Raw genomic sequence first — 27,452 nt, 5'->3', positions numbered from 1 at the left:
GGGCTGATTTTGATCAAGTGACAAAACTTGGAACACTTATTCACTGAGGTTATAGCTTCCTGCTGCTCCGAGCATGTCCTGGTGCTGCACACTGTTCATGTGCAACAGGAAAAGTCTCTGAATGTTTTGACCTCGTAAAAAAGGAAAACTGCAGATTTTTGTGACTATTAAGGCACCTCGGTTCTTCTGATTCAGTCTCACATTTACCTGGCTGGTAAAATAAGTAAAAGTCATCCTAAGATTATATATATATGTATATAAAAGTAATAAAAGAGCGTTCAATCAGTGAAATAAAAAAGTATAATAAAATAGTAGTTAACAACAAAGTCAGAGTGTTATCTCACCTTTCAGCAGAACATTCTGGGAACATAAAAAAAACCTTCCAGCTGAAAACAGGATAATAATGCATCATCTTCAGGAGGGAAAGATAACTTTGTGTTGATTGCGGCTCTTTTTAATACGAGTTTGTCTGGAACAGCTTACCCTGTGGGAGTTTGAGCATTTTGTTTGATCCCTTTCAGCATACCAGGGGAAATGTCATGAATTTCTCTGTGTCAGGCTCAAAACTAGTGTTTTGTGAAAGAGTTGTGTTTTTACATCCTACATCCAGAGGTGAAGCAGTGATTTTCAAAGTGTGGGGTTTCTGTGGGCTCTGCTACCCCCTGCCCTCGGCCCCTGTCAAATCAAAATGAATGCCACGCATTTCTACATTTTCCTCTCATTCCACTAATTTCATTTGACAAGTAGGTTTAAATTATAAAATTGGATGTAGAATGTGTAATATCTCTGTGGCAGCCGTGGTGTGAAAGAAGCTTCAAGCTGTTGTAAATGCCAGAACCAGATCAATGTTCTACTATAAAACTGAATGATTATGATCACTGAATGCAAGATGACCTTTTTTCCTGCTTCCAAAGCAAAGACTTAGTTGAGCATGTCATCATAGCTCCACCTTCATGACTACTTGTCTTGAAAAATGAGTCAATCTCCTTCTACAATTTCATTTTGTGCACTTCCTCGTAGCTTTTACAAAACAAAAATAACACGACGAGCGTTCGGCCAACCTGATAGCGGAGTGGTTAGGGTGCATACTACACGGGAACTAGTGCTCTGAGCAGAGTTCAGTCATTTGCTAGCTCAAATCAACAAGGTTTGCTTGGTGGTTAGTGAATTCAATATGTAGTCAACGTTGTCTCTCATAATAAATCAGAGAATTTACTTGGTGATGCCTGTCTTTTTCTATCAGACACAAAATCATCCTGAAGCATCTGATCTAAGTAGGACAGGAACTTGGTTTTAAAGTCAATTGGTCCTGGTGGCATAATAAGGTGTGTTAATGCTCTATGTGGAGAGTGGATGTATCCTGTTTGCTACTGTGTTGTGGCTAGGAATTAGCCTTTTGCCTTTGGTCTCATAAGGTGCATTGACAAACCTTCCTCCCCCAGTTTTATGAGAGCTGGTGACTGTTGTGAGGAGAGAAGTTGACATGCAGGGAAAGTCCCAGTGACAGCATGGAGAGACAGCTGACAGGAGGAAATAGACCCCACCAGGGCTGCTATGGGCTGGTACCTCAGAGCAGCTGCAGGAAGGAGTGCAAGCAGTCCCACTGCACCAACCCAACTACGTCTGCAGACACCAGAATGATATACCCAGAGTCTGCGAGGGCAGGGGAGGAAGAAGATTCTGGCAGATCTCTTGGATACAAACCCTTGAATGGAACCGACCAAGTGAAGGATTGACCTGTAGGTCATTGGCACTGAAATGACCAAGAGAAAACGTTTACACATTAAGGGAGGACAAGGACTCAGTGGGGGAAGGAAGGGAACTGCAGGTGTGTTGTTGTGGTTGGCAGAAGGTGATGACAGCCAAGGGCCTCAACATGCATCAAGGGAGGAGAAAATGCTTGTCAGGAGGGATGCGAGGGCATCGCGTTGGCCGGTACTTCCTGAAAAGGCGGTGAAACAATTCCCAGTGCGGTCATGAGAGGAGTTGTGAGAGTGGACCTAGAGTCAGGTAGCCCAAAGCAGAAGGCAGTAAGGTGTGGCAGTCAGTGAATATAGATTTAGTGGGATTGTTCAGAGAGATTGAAAGTGACAGCAGAGGTTAAGTCAGAGAAACTAGGAGATGTCATCTACCAGTATGGTGTTGAGAGATTCGGGGTATTGGTGAAAAGGAAAGAACAGGGTAAAGAAGTGGTTCAAACCAGAAGGCAGAAAGAAATATAGGTTAGTAAAGAAAGAAATAAGGCAGCTGAAGAAGCAATAGAAGAAGGCCAATGAAGAGGAAAGACAGGGAATTGAGGTGTTGCCGCAAGATCTTAGAAATTGATTAGCAGTGCTTGGGAGGGAAGAGTTAGGGCTCCCTCTTTATAGAGACCCATTTAGCTTTGTGAAGAGGTTGTTTAGTCAGGAAAGAAATGGACAGCTAAAAAATAAGATATAAGAGAGACGTTAGACCACCAAGGTGGATTGAGGTGCAGTTGACAGGTGCCCAAAGGCTTCATTGACCCCTGGGCCAAATGGGGGCCCCTACCAGGTATATAAAAGTGCACCTGATGTGGTCAGGCAATTACGCATTGGCCTAATTTTTTTTGAAACTACGTCCTCTTCTATATACAGTCTAAGATATGGACACACAACCTGAATTATAGCAACAAAAATTCTGTAGTTCATTAAAGTCATTCTTAACCAGTGACTCTCTTTTCTTTGGTCTGTGGAGCTTAAGGTTATCATCAACTCTGGCTACCAAGAAGCATCAGGCTATTATTCTAGATAGAAAAGTGGGAACATAAATATAAATACAAAATAATTCAATCAAAATTCAAAAAAATATCTCTTCAATTACATTGAAAATGGTATCACCGACAAATGTGTTCCAGCGCACATCATTAGGGTCTAATGGACATATCTGATTATACAAGTAGCTCCGCCCCAGAGATCTGATTGGTCAACTGAACATTTGGAATAAATCATGATGACATCACATCCTGCTCATCATTAGAAATATCCCTCCACCTCCTCAATGGGAATATAGAATTAGAATAGAATTTCATATAATATGTAATATAATGTAGTTTCTACTTGTTATAGGTCTATTAAATGACCCATTTGGTGAAGTCGGGTCTCTTTTGGTCCTTTTTGGTCTCTCCGAGCACCCGTACCGTAACACCACGGATAGTCACGCACTTACAATCCTAGAGGAGGCTAGCTGGACCGGTTTGGTTTGAACACATGACACGGAGCTAAAATGTTAAAAACACAGGAGAACATGGATATCTTTGTTCATCAGACATCTTTGTTCATCAGATATCTTTGTTCATTAGATATCTTTGTTCATCAGATATCTTTGTCCGTCAGATATCTTTGTTCATCAGATATCTTTGTTCATCAGATATCTTTGTTCATCAGATATCTTTGTCCATCAGATATCTTAGTTCATCAGATATCTTTGTCCATCAGATATCTTTGTTCATCAGATATCTTTGTTCATCAGATATCTTTGTCCATCAGATATCTTTGTCCCTCAGATATCTTTGTCCCTCAGATATCTTTGTTCATCAGATATCTTTGTTCATCAGATATCTTTGTCCATCAGATATCTTTGTTCATCAGATATCTTTGTTCCTCAGATATCTTTGTTCATCAGATATCTTTGTTCCAACCAGACTGAGCTAGCTGATCAGTTTAGTGTTTCTATGTTCTGTATTTATTCAGTTGGAGACTAGAAATCCTCTCTGTTGCTAGGTGGTTGCTAAGGGTCAGACTACTTCCTGGAGTAGGAAACATTACATGTCACATAAGAGTCTACTGATTGTTTTCTAGTTCTTAGTCATACCCCATGCGTTGCCATGGAAACGGAGATCGCACTCACAAAAAGTTTGATATTTAGAGTGAGTTGCTCCACAATATGAACACATTTAGTTTACATATTTTATTTAGTTGGTAACTTGTTGTATGATCACAGTATTACACTGGAGGTTGTGCTTTAACATCAATATTGGCACGACAGTGATGCGGTCAGGACCGCGGCACTTACCTTGAAGCGCACCCTCTCGTGTAAAAATTCTTAATTGAACATGCTTATGAAATAGTTTTGCAGTTGTCCTCTTTTAAATGTTTATAATATTTCTTGACCTCTTTAGATTTGTCCTTTATTTACTTTTTTTTTCAACTTTAATTCCTCAGATCAGACAGTTGCTGCCATTTCCAGAAATGTTTTATAGCTAACTTATTTTTATGAAATGATCATCCAACATTGTAATGTTAACATAAAAGTCTGCAGGCAGGTAAATGTATGCGAACAATAGCCTTGAAGAGTGAAAAACAGATGACAGATGCTCCAGTGAGCCCTTTAGATTCTGGTTCGAACACTAATTAATGACTTCCTCTGAAAAGAAAGAATGTTCCTTTGCTTCTTTTCAGGATGACACATGAACTAATATATGTGGCGATAACAAACAGAGATTTCTCTGTTGGAGGCAAATTCAGCAAGTGACCCTGTTTGTGGTCATTAGGAGATTCTTTTACCTTTTCACTCCATCTCTGCTCTTCTAAATGTCCTGCTCAGAAACATTGATGAGGTTCTGTGGAGATGTGCAGCTTCAGTGTTATTCTGCTTCTATTCAGCAGGAAACCTCATTGTAATGTGTTTGCTTTATTTCTGCCAAATTATATGCCAATTTTTTATGGCGAGACAAAGTACAACATTTTTATTTTTATTTGATTCTTACAACTGATTTATTGTTTTAGTATATTTAGTTTTTGTAAATAGAAGCAGTGCTTCCAACACATTTAACAGGTGTGGTTGTTAACTTTGCTTTACAAAGCTGCCTTTCACTGGAGATTTGATGAATTCAGTGCTCTTAAAAATGACATTAAAATATAATAACATATTGGGTTAATCTACTTGTGAATTCAGGCAGTGTTTTCCCAGACTGTAGATGAGTTTCCAGAGGTTATATTTTGTCTATATTAATGGTAAAGTTGGGCTCCACTGACAATTGTAAAGCAAGTCTTTTAGAAGTTGGGGTTTTGTTTGAACAGGAGAAGCTTTTTATATTTCACAGGATGTTGTTTTTGTGCCTTTGTTGTTCACAGAGTCAGAAGGGGACGCCGCTGTTCACACTAATGAAGGATCCGTACATTCTAATCGCAGCTGGTAAGAAAATAATGGCAGTACAGTAGATGTAGAGAAGCATCTGAGATTTTTGGTTTTTTTGGACATGAAACTCAAACAGAAAGCAATTGTTCCAGAGCAGGAATATTCCTTGAAAATGTATTGTGAAGTGAGAGTTGCATGTTAAAAAGGATCTTCTGGAAAACAACGCTGTGTGTGCCTCGTTGCAGTCAGTCAGTCACCGCTTGGCATCCACTGCCACGTTCTTTGGTTACAACCACAGTTCCTGCTGGATGTCGAGGATGTTTTTAACTTCTGTCCAGCAGTGTGTACCGGGTGGTAACTAGGGATGGGTGAGCACAGCATCATCTGTATCTGTTAAACCAACTAATTTATCTGCAGCCGTATCAGTACTCAGAGGGGGCAGGGCTTAATCAGGAAGTGGGCAATGCTTATACCAGAATTAGGTCAGAACTAACCGGAAGTTGTTCATTTAAAGCCTGAGATTAAAGTGGGTTGATCAGAAATTGCTAAATTTATTATTTAATAGAAAAGTGTTTCCAGAACAGCCCCAGAATTGAGCTTCAGAGCAAAGTTTTTATCACAAGAGTAAGAGAACTATTTAAAGAACAATTTCTTTTTCTTTTTTTCTTTCTTTTTTTAATAAAAGTTGCTGTGTTTCTTGTTGGGGAACTACGAACTGCTGACCTTTTGCTGACCAGGAAAATGTCAGTACCCCATCCTATTCCAAAGCCTGAAAAAGAAACGGGTCCAGCCCCTATCCAGTTGGAAAGTTAGCACTGTGTATAAAAGGAGGCCCAACTGGTTCCTTCCTTCCTTGTCAGGCTTCAGCACTCCAAGCATCTGCTGTCAAACCTCTACCCGCCCTCCTTGTGTGTGGTTCTGACCTCAAATTACTCTTTCAATGGGTCCCCCAAGCCCTCGTCCCATGCATTGCTCCTGGAGTGAGTCCTGGGGACCCGAATCTGGGTAATCGTTTCTACTCAGCCTGGTCCATCACATGGGACTAGTTTACCTCCTAGAAACTATTGGGCCCAACTACACAGCTTCCAGGGAAACATGAATGTGTTGTTACGAGTTGGTGATTCAATGATGGAAAGGCACAGTATAAACACAGTCCTTATAAAACATGTCAAATCGACATCCCACTGCTTTTTACGTGAGAACAGGAAGTATATTAAGGCCTGAGGTTAATTTCATATGCAATAATATGGAAGATGACACTGACAACAAGTTTGTGTTTTCAAAGTCAGTTTGCCGCTGTAACGGTCCACCCCTCCCCCCCGTCGGTTACAGTGACAACAGAGGAATAAAGAGAGCAGGCTGTGTTTGCATGTGTCTACGTGCAGGCGGCTGCGGGCTGGAAAGATATTACATAAGAAGAAAAGAACAAAAACAGACTTTAATTGACACTGCAGCCACTTATCTTCAATCTTCATCCCCAGGTGCCATTTGTTTTGGAAACATGGCCATCGCCATGATGGAGCCGACGCTGCCGATCTGGATGATGGAGACCATGTGTGCCAGGAAATGGCAGCTGGGTATTTACAAAGCTCCTTTCAGTACATGTAGAGAGCACACATTATTCAGTCAGCATTTGTAGTTACAGCACCATGAAAACACACACACACACACACACACACAAACCGCATGCATTCATACTGCCCATCCAATATGCTTTCTATGAAAAGTTTAGTTTATTAGGACACAGATGTATCCTCAATGATCACCTGCACAATCTAGTGCAGTCCGGTGTACAAGGTGTACCATGTTTGGTGCAGCAGTATCAGGGGGAGAGCTGCTAGTGCCCTGACACATGTCCATCAATCACAAGGGTTTTCTGCAGTATTCACAACTAGGAGCATGTTTTATTCTAGAGTTAAAACCATCAGTGATGGCATGATACAACTGCTACAGGCTTTGGTACTGCATCACATTAATATTACCCCACAGCTTATGTGCTTACAATAATATAGACATCCTGGCTCTTTCTGATGTGATTATGGGCTGTGTTTGGTTCTTAAGCTCAGGCAGACATGAAGTTCTCGGGTGTCTGAAAAACCGCCACATAGGAAAAGGTTGTGACAGGAAACCGGAGGTGGACATAAGAATCTGGTATGAAGAGAAGGTTTCTGGAACCGTCACCTGGATCCAACGAGGTCTTATGAGCATCTTTAAAGAGGGACTCAGTCTGCCAGGTAACGCGGCCAATAAACAGGACGGAGGAAAGACGGTGTCACAGCTGTGGAAAATCTCCTCAGAGGAGTGCTGGCGAGATTCCGTGTCTGTTCGGTCAGAGTGAAGGTGAAGCGGGCGAAGACCATCGGCCAGCACGCCCGCCGGAAGACAAATCGCTCGGCTGATTGGACGTAAGCCAGGTTGTCTTGATTGGTCCACACACTAAATAGTTGCTGTCAGGGGCCTGCTGGCCGACGCACTTCCACTGGTTACAACCGGCTCGTTCAGGCCATAACAATGACAGAAGGTCCACACGGTAAACTGGGTTAAGGTAACGTTTTAATTTTTTTTTAAAACACAAACTGTGCAAAAACAGAAGAAGACACAACTCAACAAAACTCAAAGGCTGCCAGGAGCCCGGCTATCTGTGGAGCGAGCAAACGATGAGGAAGCCTGGCTTTATGCTCTTCCTCTCAGGTGCAGCTGATCACCAATCAAGGCCAGGCGGAGCCCCGCAACCACACCAGAAACCATGTCAGCAAGCCAAAGGGGCGGGGCCAAGCAGACCACATCAGCACTGCAAGTGGGTGGAGACATCACCGACAGGAGAAAACACAGGGAGCAAAACAGGAAGGAAGAGCTGGCGGCCTGGGCTGTCACTCAATACTAGCTCTGTTTTTAAAGTTGTTGTCCCCAATAGTCACTTCGAGCTAACCGATAGCAGCTCTCGTCTCCATCATTATAATTGTGCTCAAGACAGGACAACCAGGGGTGGACCTTTTGGTCCAAGAAAGAGCACCGGGAGAGTACTGCCGTCACCTTGGAACCAGAGGGGTCTCTACCATCAGTTGTTGTGAGGGATCACAGAGGTGACCAAGAAGCAGTGTTTAACCTCGGTGGAAGCTGCTTCAGCTTCAAGTGTCCATAAGAAGGGGGGTCCTAACGGGAGTTGGGTCACTTCTGCATCGGAACCATTTTTCAGACCTGAAGCTACGAACGCTTTTATAAACAGTCTGAGGTCTGGACACACCAAATCCGATCTATTCACTTGCCTGCGGACAGCCTGTCCTAAAGATCTGATTTGAGGAAAGAAATCCCATTTGCTTGCGGTCTGAACAAAGACTTACTCACCGTAGCCTCTCATTGTGAACAGCTGGTTGGCAGTCAGGGTTTGGGGAGGAGATCAATGGAGCAATTACAGGGACAATGTGATAGTAAGGAAAGAGCATGCTGTTGGCAGAAAACATCATCAAAGTCTTGGTAGACAGAAGGAATAACTGGCAGGCAGTGAGTGGAGGGACATGGGGCTCTCTGAGCTGAAGGGTTGGGGGGAGGAACCAGGAGGGCTGCGATGGAGAGTACTGGGCTGAGATGAGGCCAACCGAGGTTCCTATCTGGCCAACGTTGGCTCAGAGGTTATGGAAGGTGTCCACTGTCCTGGCTCCACCAGACTGTTGCCCACAGCTTCAGTTTTCTTCGCTGTGATTGTAGTCCGAATACGCTGCTCATATTCGCGTTCACTCAGCCACTCTGAAGGGCGGACAAATGAGCAACCAGTGTCGGTGGTGAAGTGCGTTTGTCCCACCTCTCCTTTACTGTGATTGGGTAAAAAGTGACAGTGACAAGCGCAGCGTTTTTCCCAAAGTCGAATATTTTTGAACTCTCAAAGACCGGAGGAAACCTGAACGTTCGGCGCCTCGTCATGCTGCCGGTGTTCGAAAAGGAGGCGGCGCTCCCGTTAACAACGGTGTGTGCTCTGGGAAAATCGCTTTGGTGGAGAGTTGCAGCGGTGGCAGAGTGTCGGTTAGTGTCGCCGCATTTTGATTGGTTAAAACTAACCTGAGGTCTATGCCCGGTTGGACGGGACGACTGCAAACGATTTGGTATGGAGCGGTCCCAGACCCTGATGTTGGACGGGTCTTGTCAGAGTCTGCTTGGTCCATGACGGCAGATTGTTCTGTTAGGAAGCTTGACGAGACAGACTGAGGCTTGAAGTGAAAGATTTATTGTTCTTGGTGGAGATGGAGGCACAGAAGGGTAAAGGCCAGGGGTTGATAGGGGCGGGGCGCCGGGTGGACCGGGATGAAGGTGGTACGTGGCTGAAGAGTGAGACGGAGTGAACATGCTGAAGAGTGGTGATCCTGGACGCAAGAAACAGACTTACTGCAAGCAAATCAAGGAAATACTTAGCCTGTGCTATCCTAGAAGGCCAAGAGTAACACTACGATACGAGCTGACAAAGATCTGGCAAAGGAGTGGCTCAACCAGACACACAACGTCACGAGTGAAGACTTTTAACGTGAAAATCTCCAAATTACTTGAAAAAAATGTTTCATATTGATATTCAAGCTATTGAAAGTCATATTTACAAGGTGACATCTCCACTTATTTTCATTTGCAAATGCAACGTGCTTCCATACAAATATCGTGCAGTCGGTCAACAAAGTGGAAACTGAAAAGAGGCTGGTTCTCCAACGGGACAATGATCCGTAGCAGGCAGAAGCTGAAGTGACCCGTGAAGAAGAGACTGTGTGGTTCCTCATGTCCAAACATTCGTATATGCCACAATTTTAGTTAATGAAATAAAAAGTAACACTTCATTTACATTTGAAGACGGCTCATTTAATGAGTGTGTCCTGTAAGTGTTGCATTTACTGCTTTTCACTTCAAAAATCCACAAAGTGAATAGTTTGCCCAGGGTGCCACACATTTGCATACAACTGTAATTCCTCCCATTCATGAAATAATATCATCAGTTATTGCTCCACATTTTTCTTGTCTGATTTACCAGTTTCTCCAGGATTTTGTCCAGGTATTTTTGTGATTGTTGTGTTCAAAAACTTTAGATTTTGCAGCAAAATTTTCTCCAAAATTGCGATGTAATTTGAGTTTTTTGTGGTAAAATTGCAGATATTCAAAAATATTGCAATTTTTTGATAAAGAATAAAATGTAATCACTTCTTTGATTATAAGCAGGATCCACATCACATTTAAAAAATTGTTTTTATGTATTTATTAAACTTAGAGAACCGTGGAGATAAAAGCTCCTAAAAGCTGCTAAAAGCTCCTAAACGTTCATAAAAGGTCCTAAAAGCCGCGTATGTTTCCAGAACAGAGCGTCTGTGACTGGAATATAGAAACAAGGACTACATCAGCTGTCAAAATAAGAGCTTTAGATGCTGTTTAATTCATGTTCATTCAACTGTATGCGCAAAAATAAAATTCAGTCTTTTACAGCTTGAAGTTTTTATAAAACTAATTTAACATACAGTATTCCTCATTCCAATAATAAGACCACAATTCCCGTTACTCCTGTTTTTTCGGCTTGTTTTGGCTTTTCCGATGAGCAAGCGCAGGGTTAGGAGGTATTTTTGTTAATAAAGAGAGTCTTGTGTGGAAAGGCTACTTTCAAAGTATAACGATGCCATCGTACTCTCAGCAGAGCTTCTTTTCATGACATTTTTGGGGGTGGGAATCTTTTGGATTTTTTGAGGAGATTGCCTGAGATTTGCATTAATTATCTTCTGATCGCAATTTCCTGGAGGGACCGATTTGCACATGATATATAAAAATGTAATTCTTAGTGACGTCAGCAAATGTGTCACTTCACCTCCATTCCTCCCAGATTTTATAGAAAGGTTTTGCTGTTATTAGTTTGTCCCTGCAGTCAGTTGTATATGAAGTCTGGGTCAGATAAAAAGGATGAGAGGGGAACAGGATATGAGGGTGTCACATGCTGGCAGGTGAAAAGCACCCGTCTTCATTGCAGACAATGGAAGATGTGCTGCAGCTCAGTGATGAGGCGCTGATAGAGATCTGCTTATCTTGGATATTGTGCCCACAGTCTCTCATGTCTCTGTGTCTGTCTGTGGCCCAGGCATCGCCTTCCTACCAGCGTCTATCTCCTACCTTATTGGAACCAGCATCTTCAGCACATTGGCTCACAAGATGGGAAGGTAGGGAGGGAAATTAACCTTATCTACTCTCTTGCTCGCTCCCTCTGTGGCTGTGATATCTGTTTCCGCTCCTCTAAATGAATTTTTCACTTTTAGTGTCTGTGAGGCTGGTTTATTGAAGCCCTGATGATACGGGGCATCTATAATATCTGTTTGCATGAATCTTTCCTTGAAATGGTGTGTTCTTTTATTCCTCTTGTTCCTAACCACAACTCTTTTCAGTGCCCTCATAAATCAAACATCTTTATATAAAATTTAACAGAACTTCACCAGCACAAAATGCTTCAATAAAACGTCCACCAATAGTTTGAATGCGTATGAAATAGAAAAAACAACTGTATTGCTTTTTATCAGGCCACTGCAGGGTTCCACGTCTTCATAAATTTGGAGCCTTTATACACTCCATGGTAGCACCTAATGCAACAGAGATTTTAGCCATACCCACATAGCCTTCTGGAATCGTGTCAGGAACAACTACTTTTGGGTCTTTGGTAATATCAGAATACTTTAGGACAGTTTCTATGCCTATAAACAAAAACAAAGAGCACTTTTTATTCCTATGGATTGTTGCCTCCCTATTTACACATAACCATTTAACAAAAACGTCTGTTAATGTACATTATACAACAAGTAGTTCTGACCCAGCGATCTGATTGGTCAACAGAACATTATGAACAAATCATCATGACATCACCCCTTTTGAATGGGAATATAGAATTAGAGTAGAATTTCATATAATATGTAATATAATGCACTTTCTACATGTTATAGTTCTATTAAATGACCCATTTGGTGAAGTCGGGTCTCTTTTGGTCCTTTTTGGTCGCTCCGAGCACCCGTACCGTAACACCACGGATAGTCACGCACTTACAATCCTAGTGGAGGCTAGCTGGACCGGTTTGGTTTGAACACATGACACGGAGCTAAAATGTTAAAAACACATGAGAACATGGATATCTTTGTTCATCAGATATCTTTGATCATCAGATATCTGATCATCAGATATCTTAGTTCATCAGATATCTTTGTTCATATCTTTGTTCTTCAGATATCTTTGTTCTTCAGGTATCTTAGTTCATCAGATATCTTTGTTCATCAGATATCTTAGTTCATCAGATATCTTTGTTCATCAGATATCTTTGTTCATCAGATATCTTTGTTCGTCATATCTTAGTTCATCAGGTATCTTTGTTCATCAGATATCTTTGTTCATCAGATATCTTTGTTCATCAGATATCTTTGTTCCAACCAGACTGAGCTAGCTGATCAGTTTAGTGTTTCTATGTTCTGTATTTATTCAGTTGGAGACTAGAAATCCTCTCTGTTGCTAGGTGGTTACTAGGTGGTTGCTAAGGGTCTGACTACTTCCTGGAGTAGGAAACATTACATACATTACATAAGAGTCTACTGATTGTTTTCCAGTTATTATTCATACCCCATGTGTTGCCATTGAAACGGAGATCAATAACAAAAAGTTGTATATTTTGAGAGGGAATTGCTCCACAATATGAACACATTTAGATTATATATTTTATTTAGTTGGAAGTGCCTCGGTCCTGACCGCATCACTGTTGTGCTCAATAATGACGTTAAAGCACACTTCGAGTGTAATATTGCTAAAATAAAGACTACATGTGTGAAAGCATCTAGCTTTAGAGATTATAACATAACAGCAACATTCACAGATTGAATGAAATTTTCACCGCTGAGCTCCCTGAACTTGTGTCTTTCATTTCTTGTGTTTACTGACTTACCGACACTTTTTTTTAAAAGCCTTCGCAGTGTTCTGACTGTTTTTTTTTTTTTTTTTTTTTTTTTTTTTAAAAAGACCACCTGTGTGTTTCCATGTAAGAAATGTCAGCATATAAAGTGGAATTTTGATAGAATTACCATAATGTAATTTTTTTTTTTTTTTTGGAAGACTGAAATGATTTTTATTCACAACTTATTTATTTTTTAAAGTCAGTTCCTGATATATTAACTAATAAAAGCCCTTTATTTATGGTTTTTTTCATCAAAATGTAACCCCTCTCAACATTAACTCTTTTACTTACAGCCACAGACGGCCTCGTATATATATATATATATATATATATATAGTATATACATATGAATATGAATACATTAATATTCCAGTCATGTAGATAAATACTGTGTATTATAGCCACATCTTTTGCAGAACCTATTGATGGGAGTAAATGTGTTTTAGATGAGCCAACACTGATGACTTTTCTCCATTTCAGGTGGCTTTGTGCTCTTATTGGAATGACGGTGGTTGGAATCAGTGTGATATGTGTAAGTATGAAGGCAGCAGCAGTAGTGTGAAATCAGATGTCACCAATGGGAGATTTGACCATCAATGTTGACTCATTATACAGTTTAATACTGAGCGGAAACATTGCTGTTTAACAGGAGCTGCATTCTAAAAAGTTGTGTCGGATGTATGAATTATATAGAGGTTTCAACAGCCAGTAGAAGCACAACAGATTCACTAAGATCGCTAACAAAGGTATTAAATTGTGTGTTTATTCCAAAAGTTTGCACATTTGTTTTGCACACGTTTTGCAGGTGATATCAGGTGCAAATCGCTCTATTCACGTGTGTTTAGGTGATTCCAGCAATGAAAAAAAAAAAAAAACGCAAAAGGAAAGGAAAATGTATCCCATTGAAATGAATAAATATAAATATAACATGAAGAAACACTGGGAGATTATCAGTGAGAAAGTCAATATGAATAGAAGAACGAATGATTTCCATGTTAAAACCAAAAAGCAGCCAGCTGGGTTTTTTTTACAATTCCATGTAATACACTGGAAGACATTAAAGGTAAATGAATAATTTGTCTGTTCTAGGTCCCGTTTGCCAGAGACATCTACGGGCTGATTCTTCCAAACTTCGGTGTTGGTTTTGCGATCGGTAAGTCGGCTTCATTTACAAACTTCACTGCTAAACGTGTACATTATGTTACATGTACGATGATGATTGATTGCGATGTGTTGCAGGCATGGTGGACTCCTCCATGATGCCTATAATGGGTTACTTGGTGGACTTGCGGCACGTGTCGGTTTATGGAAGCGTGTATGCCATCGCTGATGTGGCTTTCTGCATGGGATTTGCTTTAGGTAAGCAGAAACCAAATACACAACAACCATAGCAATACTACCGACTGTTCAACTACAGGTTTTAATACCTGTAAAGTGAATTCAAACAGCAAAACCACAGCAGGCGGAGAGCTGGGCGCATTGGACCTTTGGTGCAGCACCAGGTTTTTCTTCCCATGCTTGTGCTGATTTGCAGTTTTGTTGGATCAAATTGAACCCGGCTGCCTGAAGACCGTGGAACACAAATTTTTCTTCAGTCATTCATCCCAAATTATAGAGCCACTTCCTACACTGGATATGAGTTCTCATAATACCAGCAGAGGAGTCCTTAGAAATATTAGTTACTCAGTAGTTAGTACTTAGGACAGGGTACACAGTACATAGAACCCAAAACATAGAACACAATACAGAGAACACAGTACATAGAACACAATACAAAGAACACAGTACATAGAACACAATACAGAGAACACAGTACGTAGAACACAATACAGAGAACACAGTACATAGAACACAATACAGAGAACACAGTACATAGAACACAATACAGAGAACACAATACAGAGAACACAGTACATAGAACACAATACAGAGAACACAGTACATAGAACACGGTACATAGAACACAATACATAGAACACAATACATAGAACACAATACAGAGAACACAATACAGAGAACACAATATAGAGAACACAGTACTCTCCCGCAGAACCCCCCACAAAAAACCCTGAGGGACACATTTGAAAGACTTCTCCAAGTCCACAAAGCACATGTAGACTGGATGGTTACACTCCCAGGACCCTCCAGTAGTCCTGCGAGGGTAAAGATCTGGTCCACTGTTCCACGACCGGGACGGAATCTGCACTGATCCTCTTCAATCTGAGGTTCCACAATCGGTCGGAGTCTCGCGGAACCTCTGGGTACGCCCAACTAGCAGGAGACCCCAGGGAAGACCCAGAACATGCTGGAGGGATTATATATCCCATCTGGCCTGAGAACACCTCAGGATCCCCAGCATGAGCTGGAAAATGTTGCCGGGGAGAGGGAAGTCTGGGTCAGCTTGCTTGGCCTGCTGCCACCTTGCCCCGACCCGGATAAACGGAAGAAAATGGATGGACAGGAACTCCGTGGACCATGGTCACTTCCTGCTGGGATCACATAGTTCTAAGAACCGTCATCAGTGCTCTTAGACTTTCTGACCCTGCTGTATTTTCTCATCACCACCAAATTGTTACTGTGTAATTTATCCTAATATATCATCTGGTCAGTACAACATAAACAACTTTCTTCTCCTCAAACAGGTCCATCTATTGGAGGCTCCATCGCTGAGAGCATCGGCTTCCCCTGGCTGATGACCATCATTGGGATAGTGGACATTTTATTTGCTCCTCTCTGCCTCTTCCTCAGGAATCCACCGGGACAAGAAGAGAAAATCGTAAGATTCAAAACACACTTAAATACTGTAAACCAGATCTTACATAAACCCACAGAAATACGGAAGCTCTGGAGGGCCAGGTGGACAAACACAAGACAAGGTCATAGATCTTGGATAGATTATAAATTGTACTTCCAACCACCCAACACTATTTTCTGTATCTCTGACATGTATTTGCGTAAATCCTAAAATAGTCATACTGTGCACTAAACTGTCAATATCATCATTATTGTTTATTAACTATAATCCTTTACATCCCTTCATTACAGCTGTCCTTAGTTAACTGAGTTGTTGTTAGCCCTGTTGTTAGCGTAGCCACCATAGCCAGTCTGGCTAATCGATTATCTAATCGGATTAATGTTAGTAAAAGTCAATAACGATAATATTGGGAGTTTGTGGATTATATCGTTAGCAATATGCAAACTTTGAGAATGCTATCGACTTTATAGTTGGTCAGCTGACAGTTGAAGTGAACTTCCTGCTGAGAGGAGACAGACTGTTGTGCTGTGATGTCTCTCTTTATATAAACTTATCTCGTGCACACAAAACGTGTGAATGCAAATAACCCTTATAAAGGAGTTACCAAGTTGTCTGCTGTGGATGAACGCATTTTAACATTTCCTTTCAGGGCTTCACAGAAACATACACTGTAATGGTTTACAGGCATTAACCAATGCAGAAAAACTATGAATTCACTTTCCACCACTTGACATCAATGGACTGCATAACATCTCCACCCTGCATCCCTTTCATTCTGCAGCTCCACCTGTCTGTCTCCATCTCCATTTGTCCTTCTCCATGCAGCATGTGATGTCATTCATTGTCCCTCTAACACCACCGTCACTCTTTGTATTCACCCCCATCCATTCATCTCCTCTGCTGCTGTCTCCCTCCATCACTATTTGCATCACTTTCAAATTTGATGATGGTTTACAAATCACATAAACTCTTATTTAATAGAAAATAGACCAAAGACAACATATGAAATGTTGAAACTGAGAAATATTATTGTTTTATGAAAAATATCTGCTCATTGTGAATCTAATGCAGCAACACGTCTCTATAAGTTGTTCCAGGATCGTGTTCACCACTGAGCTGCATCAACTCTTCTTTTAACAACACTCTGGAAACGTTGGGGAACTGAGGAGACCAGTTGCGTCCATGATTTCCAAACAGAATCTCAGATTGTGATCCATCAGACCTCAGGACAGTTGTCCACTTCACCTCAGTCCATCTTCAATGATCTCGGTCCAGAGAAGGCGGTGGTGTTTCTGGATCATGTTTCTATCTAGTTTCTTCTTTGGAGAGTTTTAACATCATTTGTGGACGCAGCGATGAACTGTGTTCACAGACGATGGTTTTCACAAGTGTTCCTGAGCCCATGCAGTGATTTCCACTCCAGAATAGTGTGTTTTTAATGCAGTGCTGCCTGAGGGCCCGAAGATCACCACCATCCAATATTGGTTTCCAGCCTTGTCCCTTGTGTTCAGAGATTTCTCCAGATTCTCTGAATCTTTTAATGATATTATGAACCGTAGACGATGAAATCCACTAATTCTTTGGAGTTTTACGTTGAGGAACATTATTCTTAGATTGTTGAACTATTTTCCAACACAGTCTTTCAGAGTGGTGAACCTCTCCCCATCTTCACTGCTGAGAGACTCTGCCTCTCTGAAATCATCTTTTTATAGCCAATAATATTACTGATCTGTTGCCATGGGAACATAATTAGCTGTCAGATGTTCCACCAGGTTTGTTTTTTAGCGTTACACAACTTTTCCAGTCTTTTGTGGACCTTGTCCCAACTCTTTTGAGACGTGTTGCTGCCATCAAATTCAAAATGAGCAGATAGTTTTCATAAAACAATAATATTTCTCAGCCTATATGTTGTCTTTGGTCTACTTTCAATTAAATATGTGTTTACATGATTTGCAAATGATTGCATTCTGTTTTTATTTACATACAACCTTAAAAAGAAAGATGGCATATGTACTGTATGTCTATTTCATAAGTTAGATGTAACAGCTCCAGTGTCATGTTAACTTGTACAGTGAGTATTGTACAGTTTTTACTGAGCTATGTTGTTATGTACTTTAGGTATTTGAATCAGTATTTCATGTCAGCATAACTTGGGCCCAGCGTCTTTCTGGTTTTCAATACTGTGCATTGATGATTATTTCATGTATTTTAAGTTTAAGTTTCTCTGTGATGTTTTACATATAAATATTTCTTAGACGTAAGAAATCTGGCATACTACTGCTAGGACATGCTGAAGTGAAGATGTTTCAAATCCTACACAAAATATAACCATGTAAAGTACATAAACATTTAAAGATAGTTTCTTATGTGTTTTACTCAGTACGAAAATCTTGTTGTCAACACCTGTCAACAACTGTCTTTTCAGGCAATTCTGATGGACACCAACTGTTCAATGAAGACACGGTCCTACTCCACACAGGGGACGTACTGCCAGGGTGAAAGCATGGATCCAGAATATGATGATTACGATTAACAGGACACCGTTAACACACACGTTAACCCTTCAGAGGATCTATTTTGTTGTACAAAAACGAAGAACACTGACGAAAAGAAACAGTATTGAAACAAAATAGCTGAGATGTTTCCATGTGAATGTCTTGCGTTCAGTCTTCAGTGTTCGGTGTCCTCTTAGCAGTTGTACTGGAGCAAACCAAAGTTGTCTTGATCTGTGGTTGCAAGTGCATCGTGTGAGAGATATTTTTTTTAACCAACAGCCTTATTGAGTAGAGAGATCTGTCAAAGAGTACCTTTTAGACAGTAGGAAGGTCTGAGCAAAAAGTACGCTTTGCTGGTTTTATTTTGAACACAGATCTGTCTTAATCCATGTGTTGGCCATTACGTTTTATCTACTGTATGTCAACGATACTGTCCCGAGTATTATTATTGGTGTCACAGTTGATATTATAATGGATAATTGTGTGGTATGTAAAAAAAAAACTGCTTTTCATAAAACCCGGGAAGATTTACGAGCCTGTTTGTATTGAATTATTTCCAGAAGTACAAACCAAATACTTCCTGCTGTTGGAGATGAACTGCATGAGGACGTTATTACATTTTAGCTGCTTCAAAAAAGGAGGAGAATGTATTTCAAAACAGATCGGAAACTCCATGTCTTTTGGCAAGTTTAGAGAGAGAGATGACTAAAAACATTTCCCAAATTTACTCCTTTGGGAAAACTATGAAATTGTATCTTAACTGTATTCACACACACAGTTTAGTATAACAGCATGAACCCAGTATTATAGTATGGAAGTGGCTGATTTCAATAAACTGAAAATTTCACAGTCTTTCACAATAACTCCATCTTTTCTGTTGGCCTCGGTAATATTAATGTAGATATTTAAGCTTTGATATCACAACGATCCATAACCATGTCTTTTTGGGGTAATCAACGTATTTGTTATGAATGCATTATGTATAATCCAGCAGAGCAGGGTTAAGAGTGATGGACCATCTACCTCCGGGGTGGGATACATCACAGCTGCTGGTGACTCTTCTGCTTAATTGCCAAGACACTTTGCTGGTAATCAATGAAGCAAATTTATGCATCAAAATTCCCCAAAAATGAACTTGAAGTAAAAGATTCATGTTGATGGCATTTGCCTCCCGTGATAGCTGTCAATCCATTGAAACCTGTCTGAGTTCTGACAGGCCACACAGCCACTGTTACACACTTCAAGAGTTCTGACCCATGTGATTTACCAATATTTTCCCATAATACATATATATAGCCACATTTAGAGCTGTTTACAACAGACCTTTTCAGCATAAATGTCATATATCAGGTTAATAAGAAGTTCATTCCATTGCAATGTTCTGGGGGCTCTAATGTGTACACTTCTTCACTGCAATGGTTAAGCAATATTTCACGAGAGGGTGATATTGTGATTATACAACAAGTTACCAACTCAATAAAACATGTCATCTAAATGTGTTCATGTTGTGGAACAATTCGTTCTCAAAATAGAAAACTTTTTGTTAGTGTGATCTTCGTTTCCATGGCAACACATGGGGTATGACTAACAACTGGAAAACTTTCTAGTCCACTTTATTGGTTTCTCTCTTAGGACACTACAACATCAGTTTATTTATTAAGAACATTGCTCTTCATCCGTGTTGTTAATAAACGAGTTGCACCGGGAGCTTCGAGTGTGAATAGTTTACTTAAGCTGAGTCTTTAACATCATTCCAGCACCTGATTTCACTTTGTTGGATGTGTTGTTCACTTTAACATCACATTTAACATTTAGCATCACCTGATATGCCGACCTCGAGGCTCCCAGCAGAAACTGTTGAGGCTGCTACATCCTCCGCTGGGGTCGATGTCAGTCGGTGATGAGGAGCTGCTTTGATTGGCCATGACTGAGATCAGCTGTGACACACCGTCTACTATCTGTTCCTCCTACTTTGCCACGCTGCACCACAGATGCATTTGCGTTCATCAAATTACAAAAAGAAGTTGGCCACACCTGCCTGCTCTGCAATAATGTTACAGGAGGATTCATGTTTTTAAAGACTAAAACACAGCAGCTGTATTAAGTTTGTCGTTAGGCTGCAGCACAAAGTAGGAAATGACAACAATAAACACATCATGGACAGAAAAGAAACTATTTAACATCGTTTCCCTGCTAGAAATCATGGCGCACACGACGTGACGGAGCCGTGTTCAGTGGAATATGCAGGTTGGACCTGAATTTTCTTTGCGCTTACAGCGACAAACAGAAAACCCACTGAGTGGAACCAACGTTAGAAACACAGAAAGTGGTGAGCAAGATGGACGCAATAAAAATTGTGAAAACTCTGGTACACGTGAAGAATTATTTTAAATGTTTAATCCCTGGAGAGAAGCATGACATGCAGATGACTATTTTACAGCGCTGATCACAGGCAGCTTCTGCACTGACGTGTGTTGTGAGCCAAAATAGCAACAACGGTCGAAGCAGCAGCCTTTTGATTGACAGCTGGATGGATGCAGCCGCCAGCGGCTGAGTGGGGGAAGTGTCATCTGCTGGCGACCTCACCACTTGCTGTGTTTCTGCTCTGAGCCATCATGAATGTCATTACTTACACCTGAGCTTCCTTTGCTATGACGAGTCAGGATGTGTGTCGTGGAAAAGGTCTGTTGTTACATCTGTCAGGATCTAAGTACACAATTCATTCTCATCGGGTGTCACAAATTAGCCTGCTGCAAACCAGACCCCGATTTAACTCCCTGAACATCTGGTCTGTCCACCCTCCACAGAGAACCGTTTGCAGTCCTTCCTCCCTGCTGGGCGTCGACCTCGGGTTCATTTCAACCAATCAGCATGCGCCGAAACCGGCAGACACTCTGTCAACCTCTAAAGTGTTTTTAAAGTTGATTTGAATGAACGCCAGCAGCGTGATGAGCAGTGGCGGTTTGTTAATATGGGGCGCTGAGGCTCCGCCCCCTCCAACGTTAGGAAAAAGAAAATCTTACTTTAACATGTAAAACATAAATGAATGATGAAATAATAGTTTATTATATATTTATAATAATTTCATATTGCTTTCTCTCTGTTATATCAGATGACACTGAAAAGTTTACTGAAAAGAACCAACAGCTGTACAGATTGGTTAATCATCATCAATGCTACTAGTTGTTCTCGGAGGCCACAGGTGATCCTGACTACTGCTTAAAAGAGTTTACCACACCTTAGATATGTATCTTGTTGTAGTTAAACTGCTAAATTGTTAGTACAATAAAAAATGAAACTCTCCGTAATAACTGGACAATGATGTGCTTCCTTGACTCTTAAACGGACATTAAAAAGCTCCTCAGTTCTTTGGTTCTCCTGGTTTGAAGGTTCTTTTAGAATTTACAACTAGTTACTTTAAACTTGTCTGTTTCATATGTATCTTTAGAAATGCATCTGTCTTTGAGTAACATCTGCATATTCAGAACATTACACTGAACAAAATCAGCAGGAGGAGAAGCAGCTAATACCTCCAGCTGAGCACAGACAGGCTGTACTGGAATACTGCAGTTCTCCACTGAATGGACACTGAGCCACGATCCAATGAGGAATTATGAGAGGTTATTTATGGCTGGAAAACACCTGTTAAACACTGATCAAATATCTCCTGAGGCAACAGAGAAGACACAAACTTCGAAATAGTTTCAAATACATATTTTTATGGTGTCGATAGGAAAAGGGACCCAAAAGTACAACACAGGATGAAGGTTAACCAGATTTATTGTTAAAACAGGTTGTGATGTGGTAATTGTCCAAAAGGTCAGTGGGACAAAACTGGGCTCAGTTCTGGGCTCAGCCCGAGCTACTAGGCAGCATATGAGTGGTTGAGGGCTGCTGGGCAGCGGAGAGTCAACGGCTGGCATCGCAGGTGGAGATCCAGCAAGGAGGAGAACTCGGGGAGCCACCGCAGGTTACTGCTGGCAGCTGAGCAGACAGACAGGTGCATCCAGGGACCAGAGGTCTGCAGGTGAGAGCCGGCAGAACTCTGACGCTGAAGCAGAACCATGTGAGCCAGTGGAAGACCGGCAGTAGATGTACTGCTGAGGTGATCAGTGGGATGAGGATCAGCTGTGTCAGGAACAAGAGTTGATGAGCAGCAGGTGGAGCTGAACGAGCTGCACACACACACCAGACACTCCCACCAGCACAGGGACACGCCCACCAGCACAGGGGCACGCCCACCAGCACAGGGACAACTCTAGGAAGGAGAGGGATCCTGACATATATGAACCCTTTTGCTTTAACTTTACTTTAAACTGAAACTCCCCAACAATGCTCATCGCTATGTTGTGTAATTTATCACTTTTGTCTTGAAAAGGGTGAGAAAATTATAAAAGGTTTGTTTAATATTATTTACATAGCAGTTAAAAAGTTGGAAAGATGAAAGTAGGAAAGATGGTGCTTGAATATCCAAGCAGTCACAGTCAGGGAAGGTTACTGAGGTTTTAGTTGCACCGAGCCACATTGATAAAAAAATACTTTTACATTTATAAAACAAATCAGTGGCTGCTTCTGTTATTTATTGTTCTGGTCAGTGGCTGCTTGAAAATGATTAAACCACTCTTGGCTACAAGGGCTTGTGTGTGGCGATAATCCTCTAACTCATACTATCAGTATTTCTTTTTAAGAGCAACCGTGGTCACCGTGAACAAAGTGGATTCTCTTTTACAGCACCAATCTGAAAGGCTTCTTTCTCTTTGGAGATTCAATTTATGCACAGCAGCCACAGTAGCATTGTATTTGGGTTTAAAGTTTCTATGACTTCTTTGTGGTTCTGTTCATCCAGAATCTGTTGCCAACATTTGTGTGTTTGATTCTTACATGCATGTCATTGGTTGGATGTCGATGTTTGAACACCACATTCTCTATTAAATGTGGTTTACTTTAAAAAAGCAGTTTTGTCCTCAGAAATGAGGGACAGTCGGATCTTCTCCACCATTACCTCCTGGTGTTAGTCTCAATGCAGTTTCATGTTATTGCCATGACAGCTGTAAATGAACAGAGGAGCAACATGTATGCTTTTCTGCGCGGTCGCAGCAACACTGGCGCTGATTGGCCGTCCTGCGTGTTGGAAGACAGCAGGACGAGCTGCCATGACGGGGAAATATGGGAGCAGACACTGTAATCAGCCTGTCCATCGCAACGCTGCTCTTCAATTACTTTGCAGATGCTCACACAATACAAAAAAACAACAGTCGTCCTTCCTGCAGCAGTGCAGGTGCAGGGAAAGTTTACTACTTTTTTTAGGCATCCTATTGTGTTGCTTTTGATTGGGATGGATCCTCTGAAGGAAACTGTGATGAACTGAAATGTGTAAAAAAAAATAAAGATGCAATTTCTGAGGAAAGGGTTGAGTTGTGAGAGTATTCAAATTTTATTTATATAGCGCCAAATCACAACACAGGTTATTTCATGGCACTTAACACATTAAAGGAAACGAGTATCCAGTACAGACAATTTACTTCTGACGAGTATCGTCTGAGTAATTGTGTCAATATCCGTGTTGATGGAGGCTTCTAACAGACACGAGCTGTGTGCACACATCTACACACAGAGCCCCGCCTCCTCGCTGACTGCTGAGACACGGACACACACTCGGTTAGTGTCCAGCGTCCGCAGGAATTAACAACAACTGGAGACTACTGGTTCATTTCTTTGTTTTCCTTGTTTTCCATCGACTCGCTCCGTCCTCGTTAAGATATCTTCACTCAGCTCAGCACTTTCAGTAGAATCACAACCATGCAGCTCTGAAGTGAGCGATACCTGCAGGAAGGTAAAGGGAGCATCGAGAGGAAACCGCACACGCAGGCTGAAACAATGACAATTTGACTTCCTTACTGTCTTTGTTCTCAGCTGTTTTCAACCACATCCAATAGTCTTTCTCAGTAGATGGAGATTAGTCAGTAGTGAGTCATCACTTTGCAAATGTCCACTAAGGATGACTTTGTGGTTTCTTTCAGCGATTTTTCTAATGCACCTCTGTCCTGACCGCATCACTGTCATGCCAATAATGACCTTAAAACACCCTCCAGTGTGATACTGTGATTATACAAGTTACCATCTAATTAAAATATGTAATCTACATGTGTTCATATTGTGGAGCACTTCACTCTCAAAATATTTGCCCACTAACTTTTATATTAACTTTTTGTTAGTTATCTCCATTTCAGAAGTGTTCCTGAGCCCATGCAGTGATTTCCACTCCAGAATAGTGTCTGTTTTTAATGCAGTGCTGCCTGAGAGCCCAAAGATCACCACCATCCAATATTGGTTTCCAGCCTTGTCCCTTGTGGGCAAGGTTGAAAAGAGAGGATTTCTAGTCTCCAACCGAATAAATACAGAACATAGAAACACTAAACTGATCAGCTAGCTCAGTCTGGTTGGAACAAAGATATCTGATGAACAAAGATATCTGATGAACAAAGATATCCATGTTCTCATGTGTTTTTCACATTTTAGCTATGTCATGTGTTCAAACCAAACCGGTCCAGCTAGCCGCCGCTAGGATTGTAAGTGCGTGACTATCCGTGGTGTTACGGTACGGGTGCTCGGAGCGACCAAAAAGGACCAAAAGAGACCCGACTTCACCAAATGGGTCATTTAGTAGACCTATAACAAATAGAAACTACATTATACTACATATTATATGAAATTCTATTCTAATTATATATTCCTATTGAGGAGGAGGAGGGATATTTCTAGTGATGAGCAGGTTGTGATGTCATCATGATTTGTTCAGATGTTCAGGTGACCAATCAGATTTGGGGCGGAGCTACTGGTTGTATAAGTGTCGTTACACATAGACAGACCTTTTCTAAATGCATACTACATTGTATAACTGATCTATATATTTTGGAAGTGTGATCACATACAAAGAATTTGAGGGCCACCAGCTGGTTAAAATTGTAAATAAAAGCTTGCTTTCCTTGTTTGTTGTTGATATTTAATATAAATAAACCTTAAACCTAATAAAGTCGTTTTTTGTGTTAAATGATGGAATCTGTCATTCAGTTGAACTAAATTAAATTTTTCTGGTTTACATTTTAATCTCTGATTTGTACCTTGAAATGTCTTCTGTGTTAGCAGATCAAACCACACTGCAGAGTGATGGAAATGATTTCATTTTCTTTATTTAGGTTATGTACAATAAAGCTTCATTGCATGAGTCTTTCTCAAAAGCTGCTGTACAACATCCCTCACAAACACACACAAAAAGAAACCAACATCATATTGACTTGCTGTAAGCTGTGGTGAGCAGTCAGTGCAGTTTCAAAGGTTGAGGATGGTGGTGGTGGTGGTGGGGGGTGCATGTGATTCTTTCTGATAAGAACAGGAAGTGGGCCGTTGCCTCATCTGAGTTGGGCTAATTAACCCAATTATAAAAGATTTCATCCCATGCAAAAATATTTTATTTTGTATTTTGCTCACTGAGATCAAATACGTTTGCAGAATGTCTCTGAGGCATTTTTCTCTGTTCCAGTATACTAACAGGGACATGAGACAGAGACAGCAGCGAGGAAGGTGGAGCTGCTCTATGTTGCAGACTAAAGAAGGACAGTTCACGTTTTGTTACCCAGTTTTATGCTTCTCTTAGAGTTATGCTACATGCAAGGGAAAATGCACCCTCTGCTGACTTGTTTAGTGCATTTTGTGTGATGTTTGCTATTTTTGAATCTTCCATTCGCTGTTTTTGTAATGCAGGAAAACCTGAAGATGTGAACTTGCACTACTGTAGGGTTAGCTCTTCTGAGGGGGAGTTAAACTCCAACCTTTAAATGAAGGAGGTCATCAGTCCATCACCATCAACATGTGATCTGAGGGCTGCGTTGTCCATCTGCTCCAACCAGTGGGCCGAACAAAAGAAGTGTTTGAGAGCTCCTCAAAGGCCTAAATGTGTCTGTTGACTTGAATGTTGGAACCTACAAATTCTTTATTTCAGTTATGAAGTGTTTGGGTGAGAAAACTTATGAAACTCAACACAATAAATGGTACATATGGGGACCAGGTACCTAGAGTAGAGAAAAGGCTTCTTTAGAAGCAATGGAGGCCTTAACCCAGAGCAGTTATCTGAAAGGTGTTATCTAAAGTTATCTAAAAGAATCTCAAAGGTGTTAAGCGACAATCAAGCAGGCATCAGCGCAGCATGACAAAGTGAACGTGCTTCATTAATTTGAACGAGGCCACTCGAGGCACAGCAGGAGAGTTAACGCTGGGGTGTCCAGAGAGAGAGCTGAAACTGTTGCTATAATACAGAGCAGTGTCACTTACTTCATAACATCTCTCTCCTGTTTGACTTGTAGTCATCAGCAATACAGACAAAACGTTATCTGCTGTCATATTTACAACCCCGTTTCCAAAAAAGTTGGGACACTGTAAAATGTAAATAAAAACAGAACGCAATGATTTGTAAATCCTGTAAACTCATATTTAACTGCAAATAGACCAAAGACAACATATAACATGTTTAAACAAAGAAATATTATTGTTTTATGAAAAATATCTGCTCTTTTTGAAATTCATGACAGCAACATTCTCAAAAAAGTTGGGACAGAGTCAACAAAAAACTGGAGAAGTCGTGTAAAGACAACAAAAAAAAACAGGTGGAACATCTGACAACTAATTATGTTACCATGGCAACAGCTCATTAACATGATTGGGTATAAAAAGATGATTTCAGAGAGACAAAGTCTCTCAGCAGTGAAGATGGGGAGAGGTTCACCACTCTGTGAAAGACTGTGTTGGAAAATAGTTCAACAATCTAAGAATAATGTTCCTCAACGTAAAACTACAAAGAATTAGTGGATTTCATCGTCTACGGTTCATAATATCATTAAAAGATTCAGAGAATCTGGAGAAATCTCTGAACACAAGGGACAAGGCTGGAAACCAATATTGGATGGTGGTGATCTTCAGGCCTTCAGGCAGCACTGCATTAAAAACACACTATTCTGGAGTGGAAATCACTGCATGGGCTCAGGAACACTTGTGAAAACCATCGTCTGTGAACACAGTTCATCGCTGCGTCCACAAATGCAGGTTAAAACTCTACCATGCAAAGATTTGGAGCATCATGAAAAGAAAAATACGACAAAGGAGACCCAGAACTGTTAAA

At 41.0% G+C, this 27,452-nt stretch overlaps 1 protein-coding gene across 1 annotated transcript in view; it reads left to right on the top strand.

Moving 5' to 3' along the window:
* Positions 1-19,132, top strand: part of slc18a2 (solute carrier family 18 member 2) — a 37,550-nt gene extending 18,418 nt beyond the window's left edge. Inside the window, exons 9-16 of the mRNA XM_069722465.1 lie at positions 5,094-5,154; positions 6,579-6,674; positions 11,189-11,267; positions 13,511-13,562; positions 14,120-14,183; positions 14,270-14,389; positions 15,673-15,806; positions 18,211-19,132. Coding sequence (XP_069578566.1) covers positions 5,094-5,154; positions 6,579-6,674; positions 11,189-11,267; positions 13,511-13,562; positions 14,120-14,183; positions 14,270-14,389; positions 15,673-15,806; positions 18,211-18,318 — 714 coding nt within the window. The 3' untranslated portion in view covers positions 18,319-19,132. The remainder of the gene's footprint in view (positions 1-5,093; positions 5,155-6,578; positions 6,675-11,188; positions 11,268-13,510; positions 13,563-14,119; positions 14,184-14,269; positions 14,390-15,672; positions 15,807-18,210) is intronic.
* Positions 19,133-27,452: the final 8,320 nt, after the last annotated feature.

This window comes from Brachyistius frenatus, unplaced genomic scaffold, assembly GCF_029030835.1.
Source record: "Brachyistius frenatus isolate BFR_SWC_R1_liver_20210118 unplaced genomic scaffold, ASM2903083v1 Contig_292, whole genome shotgun sequence".
Classification (NCBI taxonomy): Eukaryota; Metazoa; Chordata; class Actinopteri; family Embiotocidae; genus Brachyistius; species Brachyistius frenatus.
This window is presented reverse-complemented; position numbering and strand designations above follow the sequence as displayed.